The sequence below is a fragment of the Mytilus edulis genome, chromosome 8, assembly GCF_963676685.1.
Source record: "Mytilus edulis chromosome 8, xbMytEdul2.2, whole genome shotgun sequence".
NCBI classification, from domain to species: Eukaryota; Metazoa; Mollusca; class Bivalvia; order Mytilida; family Mytilidae; genus Mytilus; species Mytilus edulis.
Genome location: NC_092351.1, coordinates 65,778,753 through 65,793,236, shown reverse-complemented (window position 1 = coordinate 65,793,236; position 14,484 = coordinate 65,778,753). Strand labels below are relative to the sequence as shown.

Here is a 14,484-nt window from a genome sequence, read left to right as displayed (position 1 = left end):
TACCCTCCCAGGTAGTCTGCTTGCAAAAAAATGTTTTCCCCGCCACATTATGAAGAAGTTAGCCGCTGTTATTCTGTGTTTACATTGTCGTTTCTTGCTGAATACCATATTTGTTTTTAATTTTGTATACTAATCAAGCAGTTGGATTTTTTTAAAACTGTTTTACATATTTTCATTTCGTTGCCCTTACACGATATTAAATTCGCGAGATTTTTTACTATTTATCTAAATTTGATCATCATAATATAAACACATTCACAAAGTTGTATAACTCTATCTTCCATCTTTTAACGCAGAAAATCGAATTTTGTAATTTTTTTTGGTAATCATAATTAAGTTATCAGGAAGGGACGTTTTAAATTCGGCAATCCCCGGTAGTATCCACTACTATCCTTCTATCCCTCGGTTGTAATATGATATGTGATATGTGTCAACGCCTTACATTTCTTCGCCGGAGGCTGAACTATTTACTGCTGTGTTAATATTTTAACACTGTATTCCCTTCCTTTACATGAGATCAGTAATGGAAAACTATGTATTACGGACGAGGTTAGATGAGGGTACAGAATCGGCCAATTTGAGACGAATTTCGTGTGTGTGTTGCATTTTAACGTTGAGTCGTTTGTGTTTTCTTTTATTTTTGAGATATTGAGATCAGACGTGGCACGGTACTTGTCTATCCCAAATTCATGTATTTGGTTTTCATGTTATATTTGTTATTCTCGTGGTGTTTTGTCTGATGCTTGGTCCGTTTCTGTGTGTGTTATGTTTCGGTGTTATGTCGTTGTTCTCCTCTTATATTTAATGCGTTTCCCTCGGTTTTAGTTTGTTACCCCGATTTAGTTTTTTGTCCCTGGATTTATGAGTTTTGAACAGCAGTATACTACTGTTGCCTTTATTTAGTCCGTTTTCAAAGCTGGATAGAAAATTATAATCAGTTAAAGTCTTAATTAAGGTCTTTCCTTTTTCAAAAGGGAAAGACCTTACTGTATTTCTTCTGTTCATTAGGTCTTTCCACTTTTCTGTGGAAAGACCTATTATTTTTCTTCTGATTATTTTTTTTTTCTTCCGCCTAATTTTGTTCTTGCGATAAATATTTGTTTCGCAATATTTCGGTTAGATACAATGTATTTGGTATATGATATCGAACAGTTACGCGTCTGGCGTATAAAATTATAATCCTGGTACTTTTGATAACTATTATGAGCTTTTGAAATTTAACCTGCGTAACGGAATACTTTTCTTTGTAGGAGTTATCTCCCCAAACACTGTTTTCTTTGTGTCCACGACTCCTTCGCAACCATAAAAGATTACAACAAATTTATTTTACAAAATTGCTCGTTATATCCTTCGCATGATTTGTCCTAATTTGATCGAAGCAATATGAACGCTCCATATGAGAGTTATTTCCCCTTATGCATTTAATATAAGTGATATGCATTTCTATCTTGTAAACCATAAGTGATAGAGACCTAGGATCTTTTGATTTGAGGTCCTTCGTCCAAAAAAATTAAAATTAGGTCAAGGTCAAAGGTCAAGATCATATTCTAATTTTTGAATTTGGCTTATTTTCACTGATTTCCAGAAACCGTATAAGATATCGACAAACTAGTTTTTCTAAATTGTTAGTTGCGACATGTCGTAACATGTAAATTTTGATTGCAAGGGTACGTTGAACGTAAATGTGAGTTTTCTCCCTCTTGGATTTAAGAATACGCGTATGGTGATATAAATGATTAACCAAATATAATTAAGACCTATGGTCTTTTGATTTGAGGTCCTTGGTTGATGACCTTGAAATTGATCTCAAGGTCATAGCTTAATTTGACGATCTAGATTTTGACCTTTGCTTTTGCCTCACATGTATACATGATAAAGCCATGAGACTTTTGGCAAAAGGTATCAAATCATTTAACCTTGAAAAAAACAACCGGAAGTGACCTTGTGTAAACCGGAAGTGGCTATTTTTTGTACTTTATTAATAAAAAAGTATATAGAACCAAATATTTTTGGAATCAGTGTCAACTAAATATTCAAATATTATCGGAAGTAACATTTTCAAACCGGAAGTAAGAAATCATCTCCCTTATTTAAAATAAATATTGTATAGAAACCATAGATTTTTGGAATCAGCGTACAATAAGCTGTCATTTGACGATTGAAATGACATTTTAAACTTGATTTTACAACTTTCATATTAAAATACATTGTTTTTGTGGAAAGACCTTCAATTGTTCTCTGAACAATTGGTTTAAAATTATTATTATTATTCTTCCGCCAAACTTTGACGAAGTTAGCAGCTTTAACCGTAAGACGTGTCGCTTTCATGTTCACACTTTGTATCGGTGTCATGAATACCTATCTGGAAATCACCCTGTGAGTCGAAATATTTTGTTATCGTTCCAACACCGTAACCATAATAGGTAGAAAAAAAATGAAAGGTGAAATCTGTACAGGACCAGACCCTGGTTCTTCATTACATTTGGATCGAAAAGATTCAACGACTCATTGGTAGGGTTATGCCCCTATTAAAATTAAGCGGTGTCGGTTGGCCACCAAAACTCAGAAACCGTAAGTCGTAGACACCTAGGATCTTCACCATTCATCATCAATTCATGTGATTTTGAAAAATACCTCAAGGTCAAATGTGTATGTTGACCTTGACCTTTGACCTAACACCTTGTTAGCGGATAATCTCAGCAACCTTAATACTTTCAGAAGTGTTGTATAGTGGAAAATGTTTGGGTCATTAATGCGCAACTTTGTTACATTTTGACCGAAGAGATTTGACCTTTCTGTAAGGGGCATAACTCTTATTTTAGGTTTCCGAAAAGGCAAAATCAGCTTTTACTATATGACCAAAGGTCCTAGACCCATGGGGTCTTCAGCAATGACATTGGGGACTAATAACCTTGACAAAGGTCAAAAGGTCAAAGGTCAAGGTCATGTCCTACAATGTATATAGCGAATTATGTGTTTTTGACCTTATTTGAAGGATTTTCAGTGTGTTTAAAAGCTTTTCAATACATTCTACGTCTATTGGAACATGTATTTTACATAACAAAAGGAAAGACCTCTCAATTGTTCAAGAACAATTGACATTTTAATTGTATTTCGAGTTTCCCCGTTAAAACAAGCTTGCAGCTGACAGTTTCTGACACCTCATAAACACTAAATAAGAATGAAAGAAAAGAAACACACATGTTACGTTATTATTTATTAACAAAATTTCCTAAATATTTGTATAAATTCTTTGAAAAAATCATGTTCTAATTCCACCAAAGTGCGATATCAAAATAGAAACATTTTCGATGACTACCAGAATTATTAAATATCTTGTATTAAATCTATCAATTTATACAAAATCAAATATAGCAATCATCTATCGACAGAATTATTTGGAAAAACATATTTTGTACTACACTAGTCCCTTTATAGAGGCTTCCACATGTATATAAATATAGTATTTAAAACTTTTATGACATAAGTTGGTTGTCGCATGGTGTAGAGGAATTAATTATAGATTCAAAATTAGAAATACAGATATGTCGATTCCTTCTTTTTCTATCTTCTCTGTAGATTATCCTTTCCTTTTTATCTGATTTTGTATTCTGAAGAAAGGCGAAACATGCCAACGGATATTCAAATCTAGAAGTCGAAAATGCCAGTAAACATAAAATCAACATAGAAAACTAAAGGTTGAGCAACAACAAAAAACCCAGAGGTTAGCTCGGAAACGTGATCTAAATGGGTAGGCATCCGTCGTGTTCCTCGTGTAAGTATGAATCTGTCGGTTGGTCACATTTTTACCAAAGGGGAGCTCGAGGGGATTAGAACATATCCGTCGTCGTAAGTGAAGTCAATGTTCCATAACGGTCAAACATCTCGTGATGACGAATAGACGATTGTTGATATTTTTGTAACCAGTACGGATTTTTCATTTGTGTTTGGTTTGTTTTTATATATATTATTGACTTCTCAAGGCATTTCAAAACAAATGAATATGTGTGTAAAAATTGGTTTCTAGCTAAACATTTAGTGACATACGTATTTCATTTACTAAGACTCGATTCTCAATTTTATTAAGTTCAAATGTGCCTCAGTTTTTCAAATACGGATAATATACAATCAAATTTATAGTTATCAAATGGAATGTTTAGTACAATACACTATCCCACTAGCGGATATAGGGGGTTTGAAAATCTTAAAATAATTTTTGTATTAACCATTTCTTGTTTTAATGTTATCTTTACTATAAATTGAATATCTAGCACGGAATAGTGTTGTCGCTACACTCCTTTAAATATACACATGTCATAATTACATAGGCCTGAGGGTAACTTGATAATTAGAGGATCAAAGGATTTACTTAAGACAATCAAAGGCAGGTATCCCTATATTTTATTACTTTGTTGGTTTTATGATCAAAACGACGTTTTTTGTTAGCTTGATTTGAAAAAAAAACTTTTTCACCCTATCATATATAAGATTTTTTTTTAGAAAATGACACTTGCTGAATCTAATGATATTGCAAACTTTATTTCCACATCTGTACCTAGTGCTCAAATGTATGGCATTCTAAATGAAAACTGGAATCCACCTAGTTGTTTTCCTTTTTCATAAATGTGACATGTACGGGTTAAAAAGATGCTTCTAATATGCGTGGCTGCATTATTACCCACGCATTGTCTATTCAACTTCAAAGGACGAAATTTATTGCAAATGTTGCGTGGTGTTCGCTACTGACAACAACCCAGGACAGTTTGTTAAAAAAAAACACGTTCAGAATTGTGTAGAGCAAATGGTGAATGTTAATCTCACAAACAAACAAAAAAATACCACCAAACAGCTTTATTAAGATCATAAAACTTTACCAACACACATGATAAGACGCTGGAATAGATGCAAGGGGTGATAAAGCAATTGCAAAACGGGAAGATACTATCTGTGATTAAACAATTAAACTAATCAAAAGTCTATTTAGGGTAACCATATGCCGAATGAACAAAAAGTGTGCCATTTATTGAGCAACATATGGTTTGGTATAACAAGAAAACTCAAGTTCTGTAGTAAACATTTCTCATCCCCCCACCCCACACGCTTCAAGCTCTTGATCCGGGCCTGTATCCTGAACATACTGAAGTGTATGCGATTTTGTTTAAAGATATAATTTCATCATTTGAATCCACTATCTCTAGAATTCTTACTTTTGACCTTTTCTTGTCAATCTGTCAAGATAGTAATGTGGTGATTTGATGTACCTACCAAAAGGGCTTAATTGATTACTAATATACAAAACTTCGGAAAGACGTATCAACAAGAGTTCAAATAATAGACACAATGGTGAGCGATGTATCGTTTACATGATATAACTCATTCTATGAGTTCATGTTATAATTTTAATGAACCAACACTGCTCTATTGAATATGTTCTATATAAATTAGTCATACTGACATCTAGTTATCATTTGTTTTGGCGTTATGTTGCTGTCTTATTGACATGTAGTGAACTTTTCTTGCAAGTTATTCAACATACCCAATATAAAGAAAAAATATACATACGGGGAGAGAGAGAGAGAAAATACAATACAACTGTTACACAAGTACTAAAACTATCTGTAAACAGATACGAAGAATATCTTCAGTATGAAAAGTCAGATAAGTATACAAAAAAGATAAATCCTTCTCAATAATTTACCGTAAAAGATCGCTTGTGAAGAAATTTCGAATTCCCAGGAATTCGTAACAATGATTCCATATCACTGTTCTAATTTTGCAAAAAATAAAATCTTAAATCAAAGCATAAATTCATAATTCAGTGAGTTTTATTGCTTGATTATAAACAGAAATATCACACACTGTCAGGAGAAAGTTTGAATATATGAATCGGTCTATTTGAATAAAAATGCAATATCAAATGAATAATTATGACAGATATCTGCAATAAAAAACACAATTACTAACCAATCAAATTGAAGGCTAAACATTTTATCCTATAACTCTACTTGGTTTGATCATCATTCTTGTTTGTTTTAGCGCATTTGGTTTCCATGTTTTCCAATGCATTTTCGTAGTACTATTATACATCCCTCCATAATCACCATTGATATTGGCAGATGTACATTCATTATGCCACCAACCACTTTCTGTTTTAATACCACAGTTGAAGTCCGAGCTAAAATCGTTGTCCCTGTCACGAGTTGTAAACATATGATTCAATAAAGGGTTCAAATCCGCCATTGCATTACCTGCAAATCGAAAAACAAAGTTATGGGATAACTAACCAGAACACAACATTACTATATACACAACAGAAGAAAAAAACAGAAAGAGCAAAGGAACAACGCTTTAATTGCTGTTCTTTATCTCAAAATCACATCGAGACCTTCAGCATGATGCAAACAAACTCTCAGCTCGCTGCAAGGTTAAGAAGGCCCCTAGCATCCGCTGGAGTGGTATTCTTTGCAAAAAAAATTGGATAAACTTTGCAACAAGTAACATGTTAGCATGATTAACCGGATACATCGTTATACAACACTTTTTGTATTACTTAATCTGCAATATTATGACGAGCCAAACAAAAAAACCATATAAAAATCATTATATCAGACTTGTATGTGCCTGAAGCGTTCAGGTTGATTGCTCATAACGTGGAAAGTCTCAAAACCGAATATTTGAAAGTAAAGGCTTCCAGTATAGTTAACTTAAAAGTATTTATGCAACAATAATGTATAATATATATTTGAAACTGTTTATATACATTCATTATATCAAAACGGTAATTGTAACTGTATAAAGATTTATTTCAAAAGTTATTATTGGTTATTCTTTCTGTTCAAATTAGTCAGTATTAGTGTATTCAAGTCTCTGCATATTTTGGTTTTAATATTGATTCACTTATAGGGTCTTTGCATCGGATCTAAACACATTTATTTAAAAATCAGTTGTTGGCATGACACGGGTTATGTTTTTCTCATATATGCTATCATGGTATATATGTTACTAAACCCCTCACGGAAGGGATTGTGCCTGATATTCATATGATGAAGACTTAATCTTTCAATCAGTTTCATTGAAGTCTGGAGTTGGCATGTCAGTTAACTACTAGTATTCTGTTGTTATTTATGTAGTATTGTCATTTTGTTTATTTTCTTTTGATACATCTTCTGACATTAGACTCGGACTTCTCTTGAACTGAATTTTAATGTGCGTATTGTTATGCGTTTACTTTTATACATTGGCTAGAGGTATAGGGGGAGGGTTGAGATCTCATGTTTAACCCCGCCGCATTTTCGCGCCTGTCCTAAATCAGGAGCCTCTGGCCTTTGTTAGTCTTGTATGATTTTTAATTTTAGTTTCTTGTGTATAATTTGGAGTTTAATATGGCGTTCATTATCACTGAACTAGTATATATGTTTGTTTAGGGGCCAGTTGAAGGACGCCTCTGGTGCGGGAATTTTTTGCTGCATTGAAGACCTGTTGGTGACCTTCTGCTGTTGTCTGTTCTATGGTCGAGTTGTTGTCTCTTTGACACATTCCCCATTTCCATTCACAATTTTATCTGTATATTAAGTGCATTGCCTGAATTCGTCCCTTTATCATGTTTATATACATACACGTTATAGTAAAATAAAGCCATATTTCCTTTGTTTGTTTTTACGAATGACTGTAAAAATTTTCCTGTCTGTGAAAAAAAAATGTAAAAAAAGTGTGGTGCAAATTTAATACCGGCGTAGCGATTTTTTTAAAAAGTGTGCTGCATCTTTTGGGTTCATTCGATTATCAGTCTTTTTTTAATAAGATATACATTCAATTTCAAAGGAGGTAATTATGAAAGAAACGTTTTGTCACGGTCACAAAATTATGTCTATGAGTTGATGGGAAAAAAATGTTCAGCCAATCAGAAGACATGTTACATCAAAAGATAATTATTAACATATAGAAGAAACCGATGTATAAATACTCTTATACAGTTTTTATAAACGGTATACTACTGTTGCCTTTTTTTGGTTTTTGAAAATCATGTTGATATAATAACGAAATAAACACTAAATGTAACCTCACTTTCGGTCGAAATACGGTAAATGAGCTATGTCACAGATTTAGGAAAAAATGTTCATACATTAGCTGAAAATACAGGTATAATCATTATTTTTTAGAAATGTTTGCACATTTAATCTTTCAACAAAAAATTACATTTCTATAGATACCACATCGAATCGAAATGAAACGTTATTAAATCTAATTTTTTCTTGAATGATTAAATCTCCAATTATAAATTGGTTTATATTTTCTATACATAGAGATAAATATTTCCTAATTCATATTTTCGTTTTAATAGATTATCAGATTCATTTAAAATAGTATAAGATCATTTCAGTTTTTTGTATTCAACAATAAAACTAGGTATTAAGTTATGGAAGATATGTGATAAAAGGGTATATGGGGCAGTCCTGTACAGGGGAAAGTATTGGTTTTAATCTGTTTTACCTGCTGTTCCATTAGTGTAACCCGCCAGAAAGATACGATAGTTTGTACTCTCATCCCCAACATGCAATGTATCATACATAGCATACGATGTATCCCCTGTAAAGTCTTCAAGGTCAAATCGCACTTCGTAATATCCTTGTCGAAGAATGACATTCAAATTATCATTCCCTGAAAAAATGCATAGATACTCATTTACGAAAACTTTGCAACTAGACATACTTTGTACCTTTGAACTGGACACCAATTTCCTACAGATTAGACCAGACATTGGGTAATGCTAGATTGTAATTAATTGTAGTTGTAATGTGTCATGCAGTAAATTTGCATTACATGTAATTGCAATTTAATGCATTATTTGAGCAAAAGTTGAGTAATTTATTGCATTACATGGCATTACTTTTTTCACATTCTATATGTCATTAGCAGATTGTTTGAGATTTTTTAATTAATAATGAATTTAAAATTTGTTGATTAACTAAGAAAATTATAATTTAAATATCTATTTTCTATTTTCTATCTATTTTAACATTTAAACAAGAGGGAATTCAGAGATAAAGCCTAATTGCCCCAGATAGAGTTTAATAAAATAGACCAATTACAATTATAAATGAACATGACAACACTGGATATCTAATTAAGTTCTTATTTAGTTTCGTTTAAGTTCATACATTTTCCTGCATAAAGAGATTGATATTAGAAAAGCATTACATTGTCACAAAACACTAATTAATTGGTGTTACAATCAATCTGTTACCCATTTTGACACTAGGTCATAAATTAAGCTGTTTGTTTCATGTGTTTATTATATAGTTTGGAAAGACATTCTCAGTAATTATTTTTAATGAAATTAAAAAACCAATCTATGTTTTTTTTTTTATTAAAAGTAAAGTTTCAGTTAAAATAAGTATTAAACTTCATCTCTGTATATTTTTTTTTAGAGAAAATACAGACATGTATACCTTGAATCAAAGAATTTGCATGAAGAAAAATCTTCGAAACCCTTATGATGTTTAAATGAAATGAGAGATTCTATTTCATTACTTGTCATTGTAAATATGTTAAGAGTTTTGTATGACGTCCATTATCAATGAACTAGTATACATTTTTGTTTAAGGGCCAGCTGAAGCACGCCTCCGGGTGCGAGATTTTTCGCTGCATTGAAGACCCATTGGTGACCTTCGTTTTTGTATCTGCTCTTTGGTCGGGTTGTTATCTCTTTGACACATTCCCCATTTCCATTCTCAATTATACCAAATACTGGCGGAATTTAATGTTCGTTTTGTTTTAGTATTTCTATTGATTTCTTTTCAAAAACGTGTCTTTTTGGTAAATATTGCTACCCACACAGTTTGTGGCACTTGTTATATGGCAAAGGTTTAATGAACACACATTGTATACTCATTATAATAAGTCCTTTTATATATATATATAATCTCAATCATCAGTTCAAACATAGTTTAAGACGTAATGTATTTGGAGACTTTTTGATTTTGTATTTTTTGTTTTTGATTTAATTTGTATTGTGGATTGGAAAAGTTTTGTTAATCAGATATTATCAGTATGCTTTAACTTAGCAATGGTTTGCATGAGTTTCATCTAAAATGTCTCAAAATATGCAACTGTTGAGTGCTAAAAAGACATCTACATAGCCAAACATTGACTATTCGGGTTAAAGGGATAATAATTTTATGTTAAGTCACATACCAAGCCAATGTTCACCAGCTATGTCTCCAAATCCAGATTTGTAATCCTCCCAATACCGATAGAAGTCCACAGTGCCGTCATATCTTCTCTGGATTGTCTGATAAAGTAAGATATTCAAATAATATTTCATAGACCAAATTAATACTACCTGTTTAATTAATAATAAGAAAATGCAAGTTAAATCTGTTTTGAAAATTAACACGTTTCAAAAGACCTTTCCGTTTTCAGGTATTTCTGTGTTAATTCGAAATTTTATTTCAAGGCTAGTCTTTGAATAGACGCCATACTTAGACATCAGTTTATGAGATCTTTATTCATTTTGTTATACAATTTACCTCTGACATAATAATAATTACCTCAAGTAGCATTTTAAATAAAGGCAACAGTAGTATACCGCTGTTCGAAAGTCATATAAATCGATTGAGAGAAAACAAATCCGGGTTACAAACAAAAACTGAGGGAATCACATCAAATATAAGAGGAAAGAACGAAACAACAGATACACTGAAGTGCAACAAAAAAACGACAATGCAACACACAAGCAAATGAACTTTAAGATAAAAATTGCCATTTTCCTGATTTTTAAACATTAGTATATTCAATTTGGTTTTGCTTTTTAAGTTACAGTCTGTGTATATAATAGATAAACTGTAGTACAAAGATATTTTGTTAAATCAAACTGAAACATAATTTTCTACCCAATATTTAAACTTAAAGTTTGTGATCTTACTCAATTCTTTTTGAATATGAGAACATTTATGAAAAATGTAGAGAGACAGGGAGAAAAATAAACGTAAAACACAACCCCCATGTTCATAAAATTGCGTAGTACCAAATAACAACCAATCGTTACAGTAACTACTGTAAATTAGAAAAAAAAACATGAAAAATTTGCAAAAAACATTCTTGATAAATGTGGTATTCTAAAACAAAAAATAAGATATTTCAAAAATTGTAAAAAATTCGTGCATAATATGTCTGTTAATTAAACCCAGAACATTTTTTATATGTGGTTTCTATTCCTTTCAAGCAAGGTATAAAAAAAATAAAATCACAAAAATACTGATCTACGAGGAAAATTCAAAACGGAAGGTCCCTTATCAAATGCCAAATCAAAACTTCAAACACATCAAACGAATGGCCAACAACTGTCATATTCCTGACTTGGTAAAGGCATTTTTTTTAATAGAACATGGTGGATTAAACCTGGTTTTATAGCTAGCTAAACCTCTCACTTGTATGAGACAGTCGCACCAAATTCTACTTTTAAATAACTTACAGTCCATCCCCCACCATCAATGTCCATGTCACAGTAAACAGCAATTTCATATCCCTTTTCAGGCTGGATACAATACACTCCACTCTTTGTTCCAGCTGGCAATTCACTACAGTCCGTTACTGGAACACTGAAAACTATTTCTTGGAATTAAAGCATTATAATACGCTTGTTTTGTTGTATATTCTCTTTTTACATCCATCTCAACGACAGTTTCTAGTAACAGTATATATATATTACATATTTTTTTTAATGTTGATATTTGGTTATCAGAGCTATCAAACACAATTTCCAATGTATTTAATAAATAATGCGCATACGAATGTGTCACTAAAGTTTCATTTGATGGCATGCCATGTTGCGGTTGCTTTGTGTGGAAAAGTTCTTGATAGGTATGAAAATGTGTAATAAAATTAAAGGTCATCTGTAAATAAAGACTGCTGGTAACTTAGAAAATGTGACCATGTGATATAGTGCATCACCAATAAAGTTGAAACAATATCACATTTTGACAAAATATTGTTCCGTTTAAGTCATTCAAAAATTGACAATGAATTCTGTTTCCGATTTTTCTTTTACTAAAACAAGACGTGAATTACGAGTAAATTAATTAATTAACAAACAGATAATAAGTCAATCAATCAATTAACCAAATCAAAAAATAAATAAATAAATCGTTGTTGTATATTATAGAATATGAGAAGTAAAATATAATATTATCTAAAACTTTCTTTTCTTTGGCTAGAATTATTTTCGTTTAGAATGAAAAACGTCCTATATAAAAATAAATTTTCTTATTCATGTTTGCTATAAAAAAAAACAAAAAAAAACAAAAAAAAAACAACAACAACAAACAATTCATGTTTTAGGTTTCCCAGCCAATTTTGCCAATATAACGGAACTAGCTGTAAACAACTTTCATACAGGTGGAAGGTTCAGTCTACCATTTTATGTATGATGTACCAAACATTAATGTTTATGACTTTGAGTTTGGTATTTTCATTTCATTTTTTTTTCTTCATATAAATAAGACCGTGTTATGGAAGGCAAAATTACAGTAAAACTTTTACAAGAAAGAGGCAATCTGAATTGGCATTAAAACAAGCATAGTTTAATTTACAGCTAATTGAAATATGAATAAACATTGTGTACAGTAAATTGTTTAAATAAATGCATTATTTTGCACTGAAATGGAAATCGAGCTTTATAAATGTCTGAAACATCATGCTTGATTTACCTTTATCACGAACGCTTAAATCTGAACATTTGTAAATCATATATGAATGAATACAGAGACATGTGAGTAACCATACAACCAAAAATGATCTAAAAGATAAATTAATCAACGGTAATCTTTGCCTGAGAAAATTTTAATTGTAGTTCCTTAATCATTTCTTTTATTAAAACATATGCTGGTTATCACGCTAGTATCGATTACTAGTAACCGAAAATTACCCTGATTAATTCCAAAACAATTTGTGTATAAAGAGGGTTATTTACGCATGACAAAAATACAACGGACAAAACAAATGAAATATCGTTAGTTCGACTTGTTGTATGCCTTTTCTTTTTCTTTTTCGTGTTTAAATTTTCTTTGTAAGACAATAAGTTAAAAACATTTAAAAAGTTATGACAAAATATTTCCCGGGGATAGTTAAACAATGATGAAACCCTTGATTTAATATTGAGTTTGGTTAAAGGTCATTGGCTGTCAAATTCATTATCACTGATTTGACTCAAATTCTCATATTTGATTTATTTCATAGTAAAAGGGACATTCTTATTATAAAAAGTCGGAAAAAAATGGGCTCGATAATATGTATCAGCGTTTCGTGTATGGTTTAGTCGTGACGCCATCAAATTAACTATTGAGCTGACCTACGAAGACTGTCGACGGTCTAATAAGCGATATAAAGATAAATATAGATATAAATAGAAGAATTAGTTTAAAGTGCAGTTACAAACATATATACTGAAATTGAAACTATTTGTAAAATCAATACCTGGTTGAGGAGTCTTTATAAATGTAAATGTTCCGTTATGGAGTTCCATTGAAGGACTGCATGAACAAGAAAGCTGACATTGTTCCAAGTCTTTGTTATAGCTACAGGAACAGCAGTTATCATCATTTGTACACGTGATAGCACATTCGAATCCAGATTTCGCTTTTGTTGTCACCATTGATGCTCCACTTGAAATAATTCGTGTGTCTGTTTCTTTGTCAAATGTTTGTGAAATTAATTCAAAGCTTGCCACAAAATGTATAAAAAGTGCAAAAGTTGCTGCTGTCGTTATATAAGACATAATTTTCACTGACATTATGATACAATTAACTATTGGTTTTGCAGTTTGCAAATGAAACGTATTTTACATTAACTATGATAAGAATATGAAGTTTCGAAGATTTAACAACATATTCGAATCATTTTGTTACATGGGAAACATTGATCATATAATTTATCATCTGAATAAATCGTGACTATATCATACTGTTGATACAACGAATTTTAAATTAAAATAAACATTATCTCTATATTGCAGTTTCATTATCATCATAAGATGTCCATTTCCGAATTCATTCATCGTTAGTTATGGTTAATAGTAAATATTTCAATTATCATTGAAATCAATTCGAAGAGCAATATACAAGTATCTTCTAAAGGATACATGCAGAGAATACCAATAAAAGACGGACATACAATCAGAGTCATTGCATAATGTATATAATCATTATAACAAATCCAATAATGGATTCAATACACAGACATGATATTATCGTTATTGTTAAACGAATGAAAGAGATGTTATAACGGGCGGTAATTTTATTGGAAAATATTGCCACTTCCACATGATTGAATATAATTGGGCAATCTTCTACTTAAAAATATTTTTTAGATATCTTTCAAAATATCCAGCTTTATAAATATTATGAATTTATTTTAATTTAATATTTCAAGTCCAGAGAGAGCAGAGCCTCTGCATGACATTGCTAATTTTTTTTAGTGGTTAATGGA

The 14,484-nt window shown here is 31.3% G+C and overlaps 1 protein-coding gene across 1 annotated transcript; it reads right to left on the bottom strand.

Moving 5' to 3' along the window:
* Positions 1–5,837: 5,837 nt before the first annotated feature.
* LOC139486097 (fibrinogen-like protein A) lies at positions 5,838–14,125 on the bottom strand. Its single transcript, XM_071270801.1, has 5 exons — positions 13,474–14,125; positions 11,474–11,607; positions 10,195–10,291; positions 8,491–8,658; positions 5,838–6,248 (listed from the first exon to the last, which is right to left on the bottom strand). The coding sequence occupies exons 1-5, from the start codon at positions 13,787–13,789 to the stop codon at positions 5,989–5,991; spliced, it is 975 nt and encodes a 324-aa protein (XP_071126902.1). The 5' UTR covers positions 13,790–14,125; the 3' UTR covers positions 5,838–5,988.
* Between the last annotated feature and the right edge of the window lie 359 nt (positions 14,126–14,484).